We start from the raw sequence: 20870 nt of genomic DNA on the forward strand, positions 1-20870 counted from the left end.
AATAAATCACTTGACATTTGTTTCAATAGCAATTCTTCTTTCATTTCAAATGCAATACAAAAAGGCATTTCTTTCCCCCTATTTTCTTCAAAAAAGATAAACAGTTGTGGCACCAAAAGTGAATATATAAGAGACAGGTGAACTATGACTGTTACCTTGATTTTTCTTTATAATGATCAATTACAGAAGTGTTGGCATGAGAAGGATGTGGGACGTTAGGTAGAACTGCTTGCTGCCGGCTTATACTGAATAAAAAGGATGCTCTTCATCCGTCACCACAGTGATGGAGCCAATGTGAAAAGAAAACAGAATTGAAGTTTAGAATATCTCATCTGTATGCTGGCTATTTCATTTTATTTTATTTTGCAATTTAGCCCTACATCCTAAAATTCTTGAGTGGTCAGAAATCAGAGGATGCCTCCTGGCTTGAAGAGTGCTGGAAGCCCCTAGATTCCCCAGAGCTCATGGCTTTCAGAAGTGACTCGTGATACACATTCATCTCTAACCCTTTCTCTTTCCCTCTATTCCCCTCCCTACCCATCACGTGTGAACATGACTTAAATCCCCTGTGTCTGGCACTGGGTCAGATCAAATGCACTCTTGATCTGAGGCCCAGAGATTCCCTTTGAGTTAACACCTCCCAAAGCATTGCTTGTTTTGCTCAGCTACCAAAAAAAAAAAAAAAAAAAAAAAAAAAAAATCAGGTATGATTCAAGGAAGAGAGGAGGCAGAGATCAGGGAGAATTCTAGGGCTGGATTCTCAAACCTCCTGCTAATGCATTTTAAGAAGGTTTAGTTGTGCTTGTTTTCAAAGCTGTGGAAAGCAGATGTTTTGGACAGTCTCCTCATGGAGAGGCTGTCCCCTCGACCCTCTGGCTTGGAGGATTTACTCCTCTGGAAGGGATTTCGCAGGCTTGCTGCGTTCCGCTGCCTGTCGAGTTTGTCACTGATGGAGAAACTCTTCCTGGTGTGTGCATATGGCAAGGTTGGCTCCTCTGCTGAGTAGCTGTTGGCACGCTCTATCTTGGGAACCGTGATGTTGTTGGACAGGGTTCTGTCTGAGTTATCCCTCTCCTGGGAGGATAACGCGAGGGTGGCTTTCCTGCCTCTGGCCTCGTTCTCCTCGCTGTCAGAACTGGGGTGACTCAGTTCTGCTTCTCGCTCGGGATGGCAGCAAGATAAGTCCTCCACTTTGTCACCAAGACCTCTGAGGAAGGTGGTTCTGTCAGCAAGTGCTTGAGGGGCATTGACACACCTAGTGTCAATACAGTCCGTAATACTTGTGTACTCCGCTGTTTTTACAGGCACCCCGAAGTTGGCATAGTAGCTCCTCGCAGGAGAAAACATAAAGCTCTGAGATTTCACGATGGGGGCCTCTTCCAGAAGAAAGGGTGTGGTGGCTAGGTAGCGGCTACTCTTGGAGCGCTCAATGGTGTGGTACATCGGAGGGTCTGAGTCCCAGGGGTTTGGGCATTCTGGGAGGTGGGTGTAGTCTGAAGAAAAAGATCTAGTTTCCACGGAGGTGATGTCCTCAAAATCAATGCTCCGGCTGGGAGGTCTGTCTGTGGGTGCGAGGGTTGCATAGGCACTACTTGAAGGGGCGGTGGAAGGTACCGGAGTCGAAAAGCTTGGCTCGCCCAGCCCAAGGATGTTCATGGAATTGTCCAGGGGGTCTATATCACAGTGGAGCTCATCCATGGTGGAGACATAGATGTCTATGCATGACGACGGTCTTCTGGCATCAGGAACAATGGACAAGGTGTTTACAGGGGCTGCAGGAGTTTTGGATTCTTTTGAAACGGAGTGGGAACTAGTAGCCCGGTGGAGGCTCAGGGACCTTTCTTTAAAAATACTTTCCAACTTTTCTATACCACCTCTGTCCTTCATATTGACTGAATAGAAAGAATGGCTTCGCATACGGGGCATTAAGGTGGGAGAAGTTGGGGATATGGTCTCCTCACCTGCAGGATCTATACTCTCTTGGAGTTTGAAGGTGTTTCCCTCCTGGCTGTTGAAGCTGCTCTGGCGGACGATGTAGGCTGCGTCCGTGCAGTCCGAGGAGGTCCGTGAGCGGATTTTGTTGGACTCGGTCCGCTCCAGACCAGTCAGGCGCTCCAGGGCCGTGGCCATGCGCCCAATGAGGTCCTCCAGCTGCGCCAGCCGGATGTCCACGGTCTGGAGCGATGCCTTCATGCAGTGCTCTCTCTCGTTGACCTCCTCCAGCCGCATGGACATGTTCTCCACCCTGTGTGAGGAAGAGAGAGCCAGAGTCAGTCCAGGCTGTTTTCTCTGTGGAGGCTGGGGATGGGGTTGAGAGCAAGAACAGCTAGGTTGGAAGCAGTGCTCGGACTACTGATGCTCTCCTACCGGAGGGGAAGGAGGGGGGCTACTGGGAGCGAGAGGGGCTGGGGAGGAGCGAACGGCATTGATAATGTCATTGCAAATCACAGAATCAAAATCTTTTTTGAGCTGGAGGAGGCTTTAGAGATGACTGAATCCAGTGGTTTTTAGCTGCCAATCTTCCCTCAATGAAATTCAATGCACACTCCCAATAAATAAACACAGAAGTGGTGTAGCTCGTGTTATGGTGGGGTGGGGTTGAAGTCTAAGGCCTTTACTTGACCCCATGGCTTGCCTAGCTGGGTTTTTGGAGCAGGACTCAATGACCAGACGCAACTATTAGGGTGTTGGTGTAGCAGGGTCACCAACAAAATGAGAGCACTGCATTTTGTTAATTTTATCCAGAATTTTGCAATAAAATTTTAGAATGCAGCTATTTTTATTGCAGTGTACATGTACATTTCGTATTTTATGGACTGGGATTGTTTTTATTTTGCTTTCACAAGATAATTCCTTTTTTTAATTTTGCTTTCACAAGATATTTCCTTTCTTTTTTTTTTTTTAATGATAATCTTGTTAAATACTTGAGTATCTCTTAAGTTCTCGATATGTTCCTGTTACCGAGGTACTGAAGTTTGAAAAAACAAAATTAAAAAATTTAACCAAGGTTATATAAAAGAATTTAGGGTAAACTCTAGAATATCTAGCAATAAGTAAATCTACCCTTCTCTCATTCTAGATAGCTGTCATTGATCACAGATGCCTGACTTTACAGTTATTTCTGGATGTCTGACTCGCCCCAGTGGAAACTGTTAAAGGCATGGGCCATCTTCCATGTTACCAGCCAGTACCTGCTAGGGTGTCATTACATGCCCCTTGGTCAGTGGCTGTTTTGAAATTGATTTCAACCAATAGTTGACCTGACTATCTACAAAGACAGAGGCCACGTGTTTAAAATAAAGTTGTACCAGATTTTTCACTTGTTCAAATTAACTTGGAAAGGATGGTTGGATCTCACATTTTTTCATTTATCAACATGCCCAAAGGCAAACCTCTTGGAAAGTCTAAATGAGGCCCATATAGAACTTTTCCAGAGAGGAAAAAAGATACCTTTCTAATATCCCCAATTTGCAAATTAAATCACTTAACTGCTGACACTTAAAAGACATCTGCCTGCACCCAAGTAGGTAAGGCCATTGCTACAGAATAAACTTTACACGGAACAATGGAAATTAAAGCTGGGTCTGCCCAGATGTCCTGGTAGGGAGAGGGAAGAGGGTGGAAAGGAGAGGGGGGTTAGGGGGGTGGTAGGTGTCAATGTTCTAATAGGGAGGGAGATGGACTTCAAAGCCAGAAGCTTCACTTCTAGATGGAGACAGCTGAGGCCTGCAGTTGTAATGGAGAAGATAGCACAACATAGATATTTTTTTTTTTACTTTTTCGTGTATTAGAATAGCTAGAAGGAAGTACCTGAAATTACTAAACCGTACTGCAGTTGCCTTATTCTTTGATAATGACTGTATAACTATCTAACTTTTATCTTGTGACCTTGTGATTGCAAAAACCTGGTGACGGACCGCATTTGTATTTTATCTGATTTTTTTTCTGACTTTAGTGTACTGTAATCACAAAGGCAAGCCCCAAATGTTAATGAATGGAACTCAGAAGTAACACTGACTTGTTCTCATAATGGTTAGCTTAGTTCTGGCATAGTGCCACTCCTTTACATTTGTAAACTGTCTCTGCTTGTATTTGTTATTGAAATGGTAAGGACTCCCTCTCCCCTTCTTTGAATTCATGAAAACCCTGAACTCTGTAGACAGATTTTTAGGCTGATAGGCCTGATCTCCTGCCTCATGCCCAGCAATAAGCTCCTTTTTCCTTTGAAACTCTGGTTCTCAGGAATTGGTCATTTGGTACTTCAGGCTAGAGAACAAGCTGCTTTTGATCAGTTATCATTCTGAGGAATCTTTAGGCTTAAAAACATTTTTTTAACCCTTCTCTTGTTGGCAAGGGGCATTTTCTGCTGCTCTCCAGCCTCTCCCCTACCCTCTACTCCCTTCTTCCATCCACAGACCTCCGCTGTTTACCCCTCGGGTTCCCCTCACCCAGCCTAAGGCCCTGGTCTGCTTTCAGGAGCCCTGCTTCTGAGACATTTGATTCTGCTCCCTTCTCACCAACCGCTGCTGTAAAACCAACTCAGTGCCTCCCAGGTGTATTTCCAAAAGACTTGCCAGTTGAGCTATTCTGTATCTGGCAAACCCAGTGCACTTAGCTGACACAGCTAATTCATAAGGAAAATACAACTTTTCCTTGTTTCACTTCTTTTTGTGGTATAAACATAGCTCACGTAATAAATCACATACAGTAAGTCTGTGTAAATGTTTTGTAAGCTAACATTTTGATTTTTTTCACCAACTAGCCTATGAAGCGTGATTTTTGCAAGTACTAACAATTCCATTTTTGCAATGCAATAACTTAGTGGATAAAATACTTCTTCATGGTGTGTTTCTATAGAATGTGACTTTCAGTTTATATTCTCTAGGTACTAGGTCCTGCTAACTTTTTAGTGGCAGGGTAGTTTTTTTCTCCACTTCCTTTCCTTTGCTCAAGTCAGGTGTATAAAAGACTGGGATTCTAAGGAGATGAAAATCCTCTTTTAGCATAATGGCCATGTAATTACTGGTCTAAGAACTCTGAAATATCTCCCTGCTATGACTCACACTGTGAGGCTCTCTTTTCTTTCATCTCACTTCCCTCCAGCTCCAGGATTCAACACTGCAGAGAAAACTACCAGGGAGGGAAGCAGAGCCGAGGCACCAAGAGGCAATGGAAGAGTCAGGACTCTGCTGGTGGGAAGTAGTGGGAAATCTAACTATTAAGCCCATCGGGAGGGGAGAAGAGAGAGGTGGCATAGGAGCAAGAGGGTCCCCAGGAATGCATGGAGGTGCCACACGGGAGACCCAAGAGTAAAGAACTGCAGCCCCAGGGAAAGGAACTAGGAGAGGGAAGCTACTGGATAGGGCAAAGGAGATATTCTTAACCAAATCTTAACTCTCCTGTGGCTTTGAGGTGGGCTAGAATATAAGACTTGAATACAAAAAAAAGGGAATGAAATGTGGTATATCCATACAATGGAATATTATTCAGCCTTAAAAATGAATTATGTTTTGATACAGGAGACAACATGGATGGCCTCTGAAAACTTCACGCCTGGTGAAATAAGCCAGATGCCAAAGGACAAGTGTGTGATTTCACTGCTATGAATAAACACATTTATAAAGACAGAAAGAAGATTACAGGGTACCAGGAGCAGGGGTGAAGGTGGGGAATGGGAAGTTAATGCTTCATGGAAACAACTTCTGTTTGGGGTGATGGAAAAGTCCTGGGACTAGATGGTGATGATGGCAGCACCACACTGGGAGTGTCATGGATGCCACTGAATTGCACACTTGAAAACTGTCAAAATGGGAAATGTTATATTGGGTGTACATTGCCACAATAAAAAAATAGACCATTTTATTACATTTTCTTACAGAATCCTGGGTGTACTTCATCATTAAACAGTAAGACCATTTATTTAGGCTATGAATCAAACTGACAGGGGTTTACTATGGGGGCTGTAAAAGAATGAGTACCCCTAGAGTTAGATTTATATGTGTTTGCCCCATAATGAGGGCGTTTCCCTTAATCTTTTAATTTTCCTTTTTTTTTTTTTCATTCTTGAAAAGTTACATGTAAATGCAGATAAACAAAAGGAATTTTACTGTCTGGGTCTACAAATGGACATACATCATGGATGTAAACAGGCCTGAGGAGCAAACTAGGAGTTTTGGGTCACGGTTGTAGTCCCTAAGAATTGACTACTGTCAAGTAAATGGACCAGGAATGATTCCAGGGAAGACAAAACAGAGAAGAGAATAAGAATTTATGCATCATAGGAAGCCCTGAGGAGATAGATAGATTTAGGAAGTGACCAACAACAGCCACAAAAAGGCTAAGGAACTCTCTAGTTTTCCTTTCCTCTTCTACATCTTATGACCTTGAGGGGCTTATTTCAGAAAAACCCAAGTTGCAATCACAAAACGGACCCAACAGCACTCTGGGAGATGTGAGATGAACTGCTCCTGGGAGCACAAGAAGGGACAGTCAGGAGTTCATCATAGGGGACTCGCTATCTCAGTGAAAAACCCAAGCTAAGAAGGCGGTCAGCCTCTTTGGCCAGTGTGATGAGGAAAAGGACATTCCAAAGAAGATTCTGGTGGTACTGAAAATTTCAGCTTCAATATGCAATTTCTTAAGAATTATGTTATTTTCTATAAAGTCATCAGTTGTGATAATCTTAAAATATGGTTTAAAAAAAAAAAAAGGGTGGGCCTGTTCAAAATTTCAAATATTCCCTAGAGTCCTAGTGGTGGGCTGGAGGGGGGGGGTGGGTAAAATGGAAGGTGAAAGCAAATTTGCCCCAAGAGCCTAAGGGGACAGAAAATTGCCACTGGTTTTCAAAGCACAGACAAAGATGCCGAATGGCTAAAGCTGACTCTTATCTAGAGGCTGATATCTACTTTGTGAATTATTTAAGTCCTTTAGTGTCAGCCATCTCTCCCTTTGAACCAATTATCCTTCTTATTAACACTGGGGAGAAAAAGGGAGAAAGGTTTAAACTCAAATTAATCAACAGAGAGACTAAAGATCAGACTTTGGAAAAAGATAAAGTGGAAAGAGATGTGGGAGATACTCATCTTTTTTGATGTACACTGTTTCTGATTATTTGTGAATTTCAGATATCATGAGTTACTCCTGTCTCTTACTCTTATGAAAAATTCTAAGTTAAATAAACCATTAATTGTCATGTTTCCATCACTTTTTGGATCTAGGTGAGACGGAAATGGGCAAAGAAACCCTCTGGCTTGGGAAACATGTTAGAGTAAAAGAATAAATAGCCTAAATGTTTACCATCATTGAGAAAATTCAAACAGCAACTTCTGGTGACAAGTTGAACCTGACAGGTGGAGTGATGGTCAACATAACCTGGATGCTTTAATTCAGGGTGTGAGAATTAAATGTCAATGGGCGAGCCAGATCATTTAAGTAAGTAAAGTAGGCAGGGTGTAGGATGTTTGAGACAGTGACTTTGTGACTGTAGAGAGGATCCCCAACCCAAAGGCATTCAGAGTGGATTTAGAAATCACTGCAAGCCCCACAGAATAGTCCTCTATGGGCAGATGCTACCAATGAGCCAGCAGGTGGTGAGTTCTGATTAAATGAATTAAGAAACCAGAAAAGAACGTCCAGGTGTGATCACCAGAAAATTTAGGTAACTCTGAAGAACTAATGGGGAAAAAAAATAAGAAATGCCAGGAGACTGGAGATAGGAAAATTTCCCCCCGATATTAAAAATTCCAGGGCGGGCCACAGTGGCCCAGCAGGCAAGAATGCTCGCCTGCCATGCCAGAGGACCTGGGTTCGATTCCCAGTGCCTGCCCATGTAAAAAAAAAAAAAATTCCAGGATTCTTGAAATTATGGAAGTAAAATTTTGACATAAATTCCAGGTCATAAATCAGAAAGAAAGATAGATGATAAAGACTGAAATGGTATAATCTAGGAATGCCTAGAGTGTATAATGATAGTGACTAAAGGTACAAGTTTAAAAAATGTTTCTGCATGAGGAAGAACAAAGGAATGTCATTACTCCAGGGTGCTGAAAATAGATGGCAATTAATATTTTAAAATTTTACCTTATGTGTGAGACTAAAGCAAAAAATGTTTATTTGGTACAAAATTTATATTTTGTCTAGTGCATTTCATAATATAACTTATGTAGACAGCTTAATTGAACACCATAAGTACATGGAACCTAGAAGGACATGAGATTTTGTTAGTTTGTCCAGAGTGATGCCCTGGATGTCCCAGAGTGATTTGAACAGTGAATAAAAAAGTATTTGCAAAGTCTCCTTCGGGAAATGGTGAGAACGGGGGAAAAGTCAATTTCCCCGAGTTGAATTCTTGATATTCTCACAAGCAATGTGGACAACCAAAGCTATAGGCTGAGCCCCCAGTCTTGGGGTTTGTTCATATGAAACTTAACCCCACAAAGGATAGGTCAAGCCTACTTAAAATTAGACTTAAGAGTCACCCCCAAGAGAATCTCTTTTGTTGCTCAGATGTGGCCTCTCTCCAGCCAACACAGCAAGCAAACTTACCACCCTTCCCCTGTCTACGTGGGACATGACTTCCAGGAGTGTGGACCTTCCTGGTAACGTGGGACTGAAATCCTGGAATGAGCTGAGACTCAGCATCAATGGATTGAGAAAAACCCTAGAATGAGCTGAGACCCAGCATCAATGGATTGAGAAAAACCCTAGAATGAGCTGAGACCCAGCATCAAGGGATTGAGAAAACCTTCTTGACCAAAAGGGGGAAGAGTGAAATGAGACAAAATAAAGTGTCAATGGCTGAGAGATTCCAAACAGAATTGAGAGGATATCCTGGAGGTTATTCTTATGCGTTAAATAGACATCACCTTGTTAGTCAAGATGTAGTGGAGAGGCTGGAGGGAACTGCCTGAAAATGTAGAGCTGTGTTTCAGTAGCCATGTTTCCTGAAGATGATTGTATAATGATATAGCTTTCACAATGTGAATGTGTGATTGTGAAAACCTTGTGTCTGATGCTCCTTTTATCTATCTTTTCAACAGATGAGTAAAACACATGGAATAAAGATGAATAATAGGGGGAACAAATGTTAAAATAAATTTAGATTGAAATGCTGGTGATTGATGAGGGGGAGGGGCGGGGGGTATGGTATGTATGAATTGTTTTCTGTTTTCTTTTTCTTTCTTCTTCTGAATAGATGCAAATATTCCAAGAAATGATGATGATGAGGAATATGCAACTATGTGTATGTGACGATATTGTGAATTACTGATTATATACGTAGAATGGAATGATCAAAAGTTAGGAATGTTTGCATTTGTTTGGTTTTTCGGTATTTAAAAAAAAATTTTTTTAATTAAAAAAAAAATTCCAGGTCATATTGTAGAATGGCATAGCAGTAGGTGATTGAGCAGATGGTGATTTTTTTGAGCACTTAAGGAGGTAGGGTAAATTAACATGGGAGCAAGAACAATCTTAACTCTTTTTTGATGATCTAGACCAACAGCTTGACATAGATGCCCAGGACTTGTGATAAAGTGCATTGTGAGTTTAGCAGAGAGGTTGGTCAACTGGGCTAAATGGAGAAATGTGGATACAAAGCTGGTTGACCAACCAAATCAGAAAAGGTAGAACAATGGGCTGATGCTGTCCTGAAAGGTATTTTTTGGAGCAAGTGCAATGGGTTTCTGTCCAGCTGCACCAAATGAAGTGGACAGAACTTTCTGTTGAGCTATTTGAATGAAGACATAGTAAGCTGCTTATCTAGCAAGCAGATGTAAAATGAACAAGATGAATAATTAATACACTGGCTGATGAAATCAGGATTCAAAAGGTTCTAGAGATGTTGGAATAATGAACCAAAGGGAAAACAAAGAAAAATTTCACAGCAATGAATGTTAAGTCCTGATTTTGGGTTATAACAAACATTTCACAAGAAGGGCTTAAGGATATAATAGCACATCTGAAAAAAAGCCCTGGCTTTAATTAATTGCAGGCTCAATATGAACCAAAAACATGACTTGTCTGCTAAGAATGGTAATGCAATCTCACAACACAAAATGTGCAGATCAAATAATAATAATAATAATCACCATTGATTGATTGAAAGCATAGGACTTCTTATATGTTATCTTATTAACTTCTAATATCCTGCAGTTAAGTATTAATATTACACACAGCAACTTAGGTTCAGAAGAGTTAAGGAACTTGCTCAAGTTCAGCCAGCTAGTTATTGCAGAATTAATATTAAAATCTTCCCATTATCCCATGCTGCTATTTGTCCTACTGTCCTATATAAGTATTAGCCCAGTACATCATAGGTGCTCAAAAATAGTAAATGATTGAACAAAATAATTAAATCTAGGCTTATGTTCAATTTAGGCGCCACATTTTAAGGGTGATGTTGATAATTTGAAAAGCATACTGAGAAAGTAAGTAGAGTAGCAGGCAATCTGCTGGAGAATCTGATAATTAGTTAAAGGCTTTGGGATATTTAGACTGAAAAAGTGAAAAAGTGGGGAGATGACAATGATCTTTACATCTGTGAAATATTTTCTCAGAAAGAAAAGATTTTAGCTTTTTTCTGTGTTCATTTCATACAACTGGTGTCTTAGGCAGCTTCTCCTCCTTTCCAGGAGATGTTCAAGCAAAGGTTGAGTGTGCCTTCTACAAATATGCTTTCTTTAAAAGTACAGTCCCTATATCCCACCCCATAACCCAACTCATGGCTCATCCCAGGTGCTCGGTACATATTTGTTAAATTGCCATTGGTCAGGTGTGTAGGGGACAAAACTTCTTCTTTGGGGACAGGTAATCTGTACTCTGTGACCCCAAGAACCCCTTCCAAATTTAAGGTGCCAATATTTTATGAGCACCACAGCAAATAGTTCTGCACACTCCTCATGCAACTTTTGACTTATCCTGTCTATTGCTAATGGTTCTCAAAGTGTGTTTCCAGGGACAGGCAGCATCAGCACCCCCTGGGAACTTGTTAGCAAAGCAAACTCTCCAGAACCTTCCAGACCTAGTGAATCAGGAACTGTGGGGGTGGAGCCCAGTAGCCTGTGCTGTAAGAAGCCTTCCAGATGACTCTGAGGCTCACTAACGTTCGAGAAACGCTGGGTGAGATGTTTCTGGCCTCTTTGCCTGGTGCGTGTGATGAGATTCGACGGGACTGTGTGTTCCCCGAGGACAGGCCCACGCCATGTGCATCCTCAGTGCCTGGTTAGTGCCCGGCACACAGCAAAAAGCCCAGTCCTTGTGGACTGAAATGGAACTGAACTTGTGAAAGGAAAATGAACATAGAATTGGATGGAAAGAACCTCAGGGACTGGTTGCCTTTAGCCAATCAAGAACCCAAAAATCCTCGGAAAACAGTCAACAATGTCATTTAATAGATTAAAAATTTGGCTGTTTTAATATAATTGTCATTAGCCAAATATTGACTGAAATAAAGTTCATTAAGTGCTAGAATTATATCATCGTAGAAGCATTAGTATTATTGCCATATAAAAAATGGGGGCAAGACAGGATTTTTCTGAATTGAGTTCCTAAGAGGCGTTAATGGTCTCCTGAATATTTTATTTAACTCTCTATATATCATTTAGGTGCAAAAAATATGAATAATGATCCACTTAATGGATAATGATGGAAATATCTTTATATTTCTAAAAAGATTTATGCAAATACAATTTGCATAAATAATTGTATCTTAAAGGCAGTGGCGGGGGTGGGGTGGGGGAGGGGGAGGGGAGCATGGGATTCACTATGTAAAGAAATCCTCTCCAAAGTGTTTTTGTAAAGCAAAAACAAGCTCTTAACTTTTCTGATTTCAAACCTCTGTATAGGCTTTATCTAGCCCAAAGGTAGAATCATGTAGTATTCTATATACAATATATGTAAATTCAGCTATATGCATCTATCCCTTGTGCATATATAAATAGGATGGATGATTTCCCTTGCCTCTCCATTCAGTAAATAAGTATGTGTGAGCTGGGTGGTTTGAATCCTTTCTTTCCTTGGTCAATCTCTGTTCCTTTCTTCATTTTATGCTGTTCCTGTTTTGCAGAGTATGTTTCTAGTGTTAAAGATATTAATTTATGGCATATTTAAAAAGGAAAACAAAACAGAACAAAGCAACCCCAGACAGACACAGACAAAGCAACAGAAGCAGGAGGAGGCCTAGTGTGGGGTGGTCTTTTCTGGTACCTGGGCTTGACCATGGGTTGTCCTGGTCCTCCAGGCCTCCATTATTCCAAAAAGTCAGTCTCATGCCTAGGACACAGGCAGGGCGGGCCTACCTTCTGTTCTGGCTTCCTGGGAATTGCTCTTTGAGGGTGGGGCTCTGTAACTATCCAGAGAAGAACAAGGCCTTGGGAAAAGAGTCGTCTTGGAGAGACTGCAGACATGAGGTGAGAGGCTTAGGTGGAAATGATGCAGTACATTTTTATTTCTGTCTAAGCAGGACTTGATGACCCGGTTGTAATATATTCACTTGTCTATACCTCTTTATTCTATTTCCCCAGGTTTGTGGCTTTTCTGAATTTGAAAAGTCTTTCCAAGGCCCCTGGATATATATACTGGCAATATGTCTAAGCAATGGGTAATGTGTCCACTAGATACCATTTTCTGGGAATTACATGGGTATTTGCCCATTAATAAATAACTTTTTCAAGGCCTCAGACAGAGAGAGATCTTTGGATTTCCAGCTCCTTTTTCCTATTTGCCAGAAAATTGCTTCACATCATATCATAAAATGCTCTATTTTGCAGTGACAGATGTGTATAAAATCTGTGCCTGGTTTTGAACTTTATTAATATTGGCTGGGTACCTACGGATATAATCACTCAATGGCAAATGCGTGCCTACTTATCTAGCCTGCACTTTTTGGAGAAACAAAGGGTCAGGGACCGAAAAATGCCATTTATGTAATTTCTTCAGTGCCGCAAGAGACTGTCTGAATTAGATAAGCAGACAAAATGCCGTATCACGAAGACTAGACGTACTGCCTTGAATCTTAGAAATATGAGTCATATTGACCAAAGCCATCCATGTATTACAGTTTTTTTATACTATTTGTGATTTGCTTCTGCCATCATCATATCACAAATGCTTAAAATGTAAAATTATGCCAAATGCTCTGTGATACTCTGGCTGCTCTTTAGAACAGAGGTTCCTGAATGCTGGGTTTGAGTGTGCCAGTTTAGAATGAGGTCTTTATTAGTCTATAGCAAAATAAGAAAATGAAGAAAATGTAAGTGCCTTCGTATAAAGCTAGAAAATATAAGTGCATTGCATAAAGCTAGATTTAGTAGATTCAAAGGATTTTCTTTTTCTTTTTTTTTGAGATTGTTCTTGTAGCCCTAATTGCCATAGAACTATTTTGGTCAATGAGATTTAAAAGCATATAATCGCTAGTGTTGAAAACTCTGCTTTTGTTCCTTTGCTTTCATTTTTGTTGTATAAAAATAAAAAGCAACACAATTCTGAGACAAATTTCAACCATTATTATGACTAATTTACAAGCCTCTTGCTGCCATTTATTCAAAATGTACTGAGTCTTCACTTAAAGACTTCATTTTTTGGAGAAGACCTCAATGAGTGATCTGGCTGGATCACAAACATTCTGGGAAGTCTTAAGTTGGGTCGGTTCTCTCTTGGTTTCAATATGGATTAGAACTTTCAATTTTCTGGGCTGAGCCAGCAGCTCCAGCCCTCTTCTGGACTCAACACTCTCCAGCGTCCAGGAGGGCAGCTACTACTGTTGCTGGAGAAGCCTATGACCTATAAATCTGGGTTTTTAGTCTAACTTTGTGTAGACAGTTCAGGCAATGTTCTATTCTCTCATAAGCCTGGTTCCTTGGGCAACGAAAATAAACACTAGTGGTCCCTGTTTTGTGGCAGTGCAAACAAATTAAATTGAGAAAAGCATGCCATGGCATAAAACATCTGAAGGCAGCGTATGCCCATGGAACATACCTTTCTGAAGTCACCCGTATTCTCTCATCATTGGATGAGTTGAATCGATCATCTTTTTCTCTGAAATATTCCTCTATGCATTGCTCTTCAAAATCATGCACTTTCTTGAGTTCATCATCGGTTATGAAGAGTTCTGTGGGGGGAGAAAGAGAGCTATGAGGCACAGAAATAAAAGCAACGGCATCTGACTGGTGTTATGAGAGAGCCTAATGACATTCCTATTGTGTTGGATTGAATTATGTGCCCCAACAAAAGACATGCTCTTCATCTTAATGTGTTTCTGTGGGTGTAAACCCTTTGTAAATAGGAACATTCGAAGATGTTAGCTTTAGCTAAGGTCTGGCTCAACTGAATTAGGGTGTGCTTCATATTACTGGAGTCCTTTATAAGCAGAAGACATTTGGATGTAGTCAGTAAGAGAAGGCCACACAGGAAGAAGCCATAGTTAGCAGAAATGGAAAGAATAGGCACAATGAGATAGAGATTGTCATGTGATGGGAGGCAGAGATGCAAGCCAAAGAACCCCAAGGATTGTGGCAAGTCAGTGCCAGAATGCCACAGGGGGTAGAAAGCATGGATGCCAACTCCTTGATATTGGACTTCTAGCCTCTGAAACAGAAAGAATACATTCCTCTTGTTTGAGCCAGCCCATCGTATGGTATTTATCATAGCTGCTGGGCAAACCAAGACTCCTTCTTAAACAAAAGCTAGGAAAGGGGGCATAGATTCTTTACCAAATCTCAAAATAAATCCAAATCCAATAAGGCAACTAGAATCACTTTTTTTTTTCTGTACATTATATTCACTATGGGTCTCTGAAATTCACCAGCATATATCTGCTTTACTGCAGGGCTTGCTTAGAATAATACAAGTTGTAAATCCAAGAATGTAGCTAAATCAAGGAAATGACAGCTACACGGAGAATGGAGGTTTCTTAAAAGCTAAAACATTTCTGGGTTGAGAGATGTGGGAGACAAATATTGTTGATTGCCCTTACCTAAATCCATTTTGTAACCCATTTTTCCCTGTCCCCTTTCCTACTACTGAGGATGGAAAGCCAAAAACACACATTCCAAGCTTGCCTTGAAGCTGGCAGCAACCCAGATTGGCCCATGAAACAAAAGAAATCTGTGGCAGGGAGGGGTGGTATTTTGGGAAGAGATTTCACCTTCCTGATAAAATAACAGAGATGTGGCTCTTTCAACCCCTCTCCCCCCCTTTTTTTTCTTGCTCCCCTCCCTCTCCACACTGTCTTGAACATGAATATAATGGCTGGAGCTGTATTTTGCTACCATAAAACAAGATAGCACAATAAGGAATAGCTTAAGAATAGGACTCTGGGTCTTTGACGTATTGAACCGTTGTTGAGCTTTGGGCTGTCTATGTCTTCATTTGTTGTTATGTGAGAAAAATAAAGCCTTTTCTGGTATTGTTATCCTATTTTTTGTTATTAGCAGGTAAACTAATTCTTAACTGATGCCATGGTAAATGAGCCCAAAGGAAATTTGAACCATTAAATGACCGGTGAAACAGGGTTGGGGTAGGAGAGCTGGTGTGGAAAAACTATATGTGGGGTGGGGGAAGTCCTTCTTCTAATGTCACTGCGGCTGTCCCTAACGTTTGGGAGCCCTGGGTTTTAGATCTTCAGGGATCTGGTCACCAGAGGTTGCTTTGACTTGCTTCATGTCCTTAGCCTGAATCCGCCTGGGGCATAGAAAATGTGAATGTAAAAGCAGGTGAGAGTTAAGAAAACATCAGAAATCAGATCCCTATTCTTACACATGGTAGCCCTCCTTGGGAAGGGAGGTGAGGAAGAGTTTATTGGAGGTGGGCAGTTGAGATTTAGTCATGAAATTGTACAGAGCATTACCTTGGAGGGAAAGTAAGCATTTATAGAGGCCTTCAAACTACAGACTCCTTTCTGCTATTGCTATATTTTAGGCCAAAGGGAGTATACTTAAACACCTACTCTGCTGGCACCTTATGCCTCATTTGATTTCTTTAGGGCTATATCTTATACCTTTCAAAAATAACATTTTTAGTAAAGAATATCAATGACAAATTTTACAAGAAAAATTAAAATTTACACTCCAGAGTACTTTCACCTGAGGTGTTGCAAGAACTTGGCTTTGTAGCCAACTGGAGATGTCCTGAGTTCTTTTAAGTAAGGATACAGACTGATAGTGAAAGTTTAGTTTCATCTTATGGATTAGTTTAATGCAGAGGCCCACATGTCTGCCCTTTGGCTTTCCTGACCCAGGCACGGCTCCTTTGAGAAATGAGCTGACAATTTGCTCCATCTCTTCTACATTCCAATGACCTGGTGGTGCTTGTTAGTACTGCAATTGGTGATAACAAGGAATGTGAACTAGGACTTCTTGTAGCTGGCTCCCATCAAGCCCAACTTCTGGCTTGTTCAGGTTCTCTCGTCTCCTGCAGGGCTGTGGGCTTTGGAGCTGAAGTGGGTCTCAGGACCGTCCACTTCCTTTGTTGTATAAACGGATACCCCTTTTAAAACTCTCTGGGTACTGAGGTCCTCCTCCACCACACATGAATCACTTTGGGGCCCCAGGTTAATCCTCAGCCCATTATGCACTGCAGGGTATAATTCACGAACATTCTCCTACCCCTACTTTGGCAATTCATGTTCCTCCATACATTCCAAGGCTCCTGAGTAGAGAAGCTCAGCGTTTATCTCATAGGTCATTTCCCCTTCCCTGCCAGGCTTTCTATTTGTCTAAAGTTGTGTTTCAAATTTTGGAATTCCCAGCTGTCTCCAAGTCTCTTCAACTCCCCAATTTTAACATCTAGAAAGGTGTTGGGCATCAGGGAAGTTGTTAAAAGCTTCAGGCTTAGAAAAGCAGTTGATTAAATGGCTTTGGTTTCAGACCTTAGATGCACTGGTGGGCACATTGTGACCAAAAATTTCTTGGGTGGCTTAAGATGGTAGGTTCCTGGGCTACACTCCTAGAGGCTCTTTTCAGTAGATTTACGGTAGGTTTTATACCTACTACACTTTGAGAAACCATCAAACCTTTTTGTAAGGGGCTGGATACCCCATGATTCTGAAGTGAGAGTGGTACTGCCCTCTTAAGGGGAATTTAGGAAACTACTGGTATTTGATGTGTGCACCAGGGATGCTAAATCCCCTACAGGTGTGGAATGATCCAGCACAGTGAGGAACTGTTCCACCCAAATGCCAACAGCACCTCCTCTTAGAAACACTGAGCTAGAAGGGGGGGGGGGGGTCTCCTGTTTTGTCCTTTGAATAACAGCAACCAAGAATGGTGTCCTCGTGAGTTTATAAAGGCCCAGTGCCTAAAACTTGGGAAAACATTTAGGACCTAAAAAAAAAAAGAAAGAAAAGAAAAGATACGTTCAGAAATGATCATGGGAAAAAAATCAAGCTTTGTCTACTGCAACTCAACTCATTTGGAACAATGCATAAAGTACAGATAATGGAGCACTGGGTGCCTATTTAACGGGGCTGACATATTTTGTGATGGTACCTTTGGAAAGTAAGAAAGAACCCGTGAAAGTGCTGAAACTGTCCTGCTAGAGGCTTGTTTTAAAGGGGGTACGCGAGGCCAAGGACTCTCAGGTGCAGCGTGCACGGCCGCCTTGGCAGACACGCCTGCCCTTGCCTCCCCGCCCAGGGCTCCAGCGCTGTCTGCCGCGTGCAGAGAGCGGGCGGGCTCCGCAGGTCGCAGCCCCGCGGGCAGCGGTGGGGGGTTCTGATTCGAGGCCCGCCCGTCCGGTCTCCGGATGCTTACTCAGGCCGTAGTCCCTCTCGTCGGCGTCGCTCTCGTGTTTCCGCCAGCGGCAGCACAGGTGCTGGAATATCATGGTCATGTGACTGAAGATGATCAGCGGCGGCGGCAGCACCGGCCTTTCGTGGAAAGTCATGATGAGCTGATACCGCTGAAACTTCCACACTTGGTTGGATATTGATTTGACCTCAAAAAACGTGTTGCTGATAAGGAGATCAGAGAGGATCAAATGAGAATAGCCGCCGTTCTCTAAAGGGCCTCTCCCAGCCCCGACGCCAAGGGCCCTGCAGCGGGCCCCACTTACTTAAAGACGGCGATGAGGAGGTTGACCAGCAGGATGTTGGCCACCAGGAGGTAGCAGGCCATGATGGCCGGCACGATCCAGGCTCCTGTCTTGCAGGGAGGCAGCTGGATTATTTTACCATCCTCTCGGGTCTCATTTTGTCCACAAGGAGCTGGAGGAAGCAACACAGGCAAGAAATGAGAAGCCATGGCTATCTGATTAAACAAAAATAAAAGATTAATTTGAATGAGGGTTTTGGGTGGAGGAAAAATACAGCCATCTCAGAACAAACAAAAAATAAATTCCAAATGCAAAATAGAAAATTGAAAGCATCGTGACTATCCCAAGAGGCTGCTGCTATTCCAGAGGGGAACTGCTTCTGCCTGCATCCCAGGGGCGGGGGAGGAGCCCCGTTTGTTTGCTCTCTCTGTCCCCTGACCATTCCTGGAGGGGGGCACAGGGTGTTCCTTAGGAAGCTTGGGGAGTGGCCAAGGAGCAGGGGGTCCCACTGCATTGTCAAGTTACTTTCAAAATGTGCTCTAGAGGCCAGGAGCCGACAGCCGTAAGAGCAGCAGCAGAGAGGGACTATTGACCAAACACCCCGGCAGCTATTAATTACTGTGAGAAACAACCCAGGGGCTCGGAGCAAACGATCTCGGTCCAGAAGGAGGAAAGCAGGGCTGCACCTTGGGCGGTATTCAGAGGGCTTGTCACTTGGTCCTCCTTTTGGGTGGGACCTCACCGGGAGAAGAATGAGGGGTGGTGGACTATGGAGCTGGTGGTCACCTGCTTTCTGCCAGCATCAGTTCCAATGCAAAAAATGTGTTTTTCAGGACACAGGGAACAAAACTCAAACTGCCCCGAGTAAACGTGAGAAAAGGGGGGGTTGGATCTGGACGTGGAGGGGGAAGAGGAAGGTGATGTGTGGGAGTGGGTGAACGTGAGTCATGTGCTAATGAGGTTTGCTTGGTATTTCTGGGTGAATTTGGGGTGCGGAGGGAAAGAAACCACCCTCCCTAAAAACTTTGGCAAAGCCCCTTAGGGCTGAACAGACACGTGGCCCAGGTAGTCAGGTGTTACCTGTAGGTGTCCAGGAATAGGTGAGCTCGCCCTCCCTCTCAGCAATCACGTAGAGGCATTAACAGCGTCCTTTTGCTTTCTTTTGTGTAAGAGGTGGGGCAGAGAAATAAAAGGGGGACTTGGAAGGCTTTCAGAAGTTGCCACAGGCCGCTTTTGAAAATCTGCCGTGAAGGTTTGAAAAGTTGACACAGAATCTACTCGGCTGGAGTACCTGGCAAGGGCAGTCGATTTGATTCTTAAGAGTTCCCGTTGCTATGCTACACGCTCTCCAGCGGTTCTCAACCCTGGTTGCACATGGGATCACCTGGGGAGCTTTAAAAAATACCCAAGGCCAGCTCCACACCAGACAATTAAGTCAGAATCGCTGAGGTTGCCCCGGGTATTGGTTTTATGTTTTGTTTTTTTTTAAAGGTTCTCTTGTGCCACTAAGATTGAGACCTCCCCCTGACCCTTCTCACCCGAGGTAGAATTAGGCTGGAAAAATTACTTGATTTCTAACTGGTCCTGAGATCTGAAATGCATCCTTTCAGCTCTTTAGGGTTTTAATAATTTCAGGACACCAACACCTAGGAAAAAATGGCCAAAGCTCTTCCTTTGGTTCAGCCTGGACCGTGATTGAGAGTAGGGATCAGGTGTTTAAAAGGAGCCAGATTCGACTGGTGCCTGCCCATGCAAAAAACACCCAAACAAACCAGTATTTAAAAAAAAAAAAAAAGTGCCAGAGTCTTTTCTTATTACTGGCAATTGTGGCACTAACCACTCAAGTCCTCCCTGTAGGAGGCCCTGATCATTTCCTCCCACGGAAGGAAAACTCAGTGACAGAGCCTCCCTCCCTCCTCCCCACTGGCTTCAGGATAACGTCCAAGCTCTGAGGATGGCTGGCCCAGTGCCTTCTCCTGTCACTTCCCACCTCTCACTCTAAGCAGAAACTGGACTGCATTTCTTGCAGTTCTGGAAATGCCATGCTCTCTCTCTTTCTGATTTGTAGCCATGCTTCTTTCTTGGCTTCTAAAAGGTGCCCCTGAGATATTGCTTCCACTCCTACACTTCACCTGGGTGAGTCCTAGTCATTTCTTTCATGCTCACCCAGCTTACTTTCTGCTCCTTTCCACCCAGGCCTAGGTTAGGTACTTTCCTTATCGTCCCAGAGCATTCTCTGCTTGCCCCATGTGGCTTTTCTCATGTTATTTTGCCACTGCCAGTTTACTTATCTGTGCCCCACATTAGATTCCTTAGTGGGAATATGGTTATACATGGTTTTCCATTAGTTGGCCCAGGTATGCACACCGCACACCCAAATACAACCATACACGATCAATGTTTCTTGAATGACTAAAGAAAATAATTTGAACACGATTTTATTGATGAGCACTAACGTATTTCCCACACCACCAGCGTACTCCTGATGTCCTAGTTTTGAGGGGTTGTTGGCCCTTCTTTAGGTCTTTCTAGAAATCTCACCCTTGGCTTGGCCAGAAGGTGTCACAGTCTCTGTTATCTACTTGGCTGCAGCCCTCCCAGAATCACTGGCTTTCCTTTTCTCTTCTCTGTGAAGCTTCCCCCACCCATTTTACACCTTCCCTCCTGGCCTGAGTCCACTGGGACAGTCACTCTCCTAGCTTGCCCTTTCCTCTGTCTCCTGCTAAGATCTCTATGGGGAAGCAAAGAAGGAGGAGGAGAAATAAGCACTTGGGGAAATTACCAAGTTAACACAGATTTTATAGGTATGGTCCCTGAGCTCCATTCCTCCATTCCCTCTGAGA

The 20870-nt window shown here is 42.8% G+C and overlaps 1 protein-coding gene across 3 annotated transcripts in view; it reads right to left on the minus strand.

Moving 5' to 3' along the window:
- Positions 1–690: 690 nt before the first annotated feature.
- Positions 691–20870, minus strand: part of TRPM3 (transient receptor potential cation channel subfamily M member 3) — a 288107-nt gene continuing 267927 nt past the window's right edge. For all 3 annotated transcript variants that reach the window (XM_077148418.1, XM_077148417.1, XM_077148416.1), the window contains 4 exons: positions 18049–18199; positions 17748–17947; positions 13975–14107; positions 691–2245 (listed from right to left, as the gene is read on the minus strand). In XM_077148418.1, the coding sequence (XP_077004533.1) occupies positions 793–2245; positions 13975–14107; positions 17748–17947; positions 18049–18199 (1937 nt within the window). In that variant the 3' untranslated portion in view covers positions 691–792. The remainder of the gene's footprint in view (positions 2246–13974; positions 14108–17747; positions 17948–18048; positions 18200–20870) is intronic.

This window comes from Tamandua tetradactyla, chromosome 2, assembly GCF_023851605.1.
Source record: "Tamandua tetradactyla isolate mTamTet1 chromosome 2, mTamTet1.pri, whole genome shotgun sequence".
NCBI classification, from domain to species: Eukaryota; Metazoa; Chordata; class Mammalia; order Pilosa; family Myrmecophagidae; genus Tamandua; species Tamandua tetradactyla.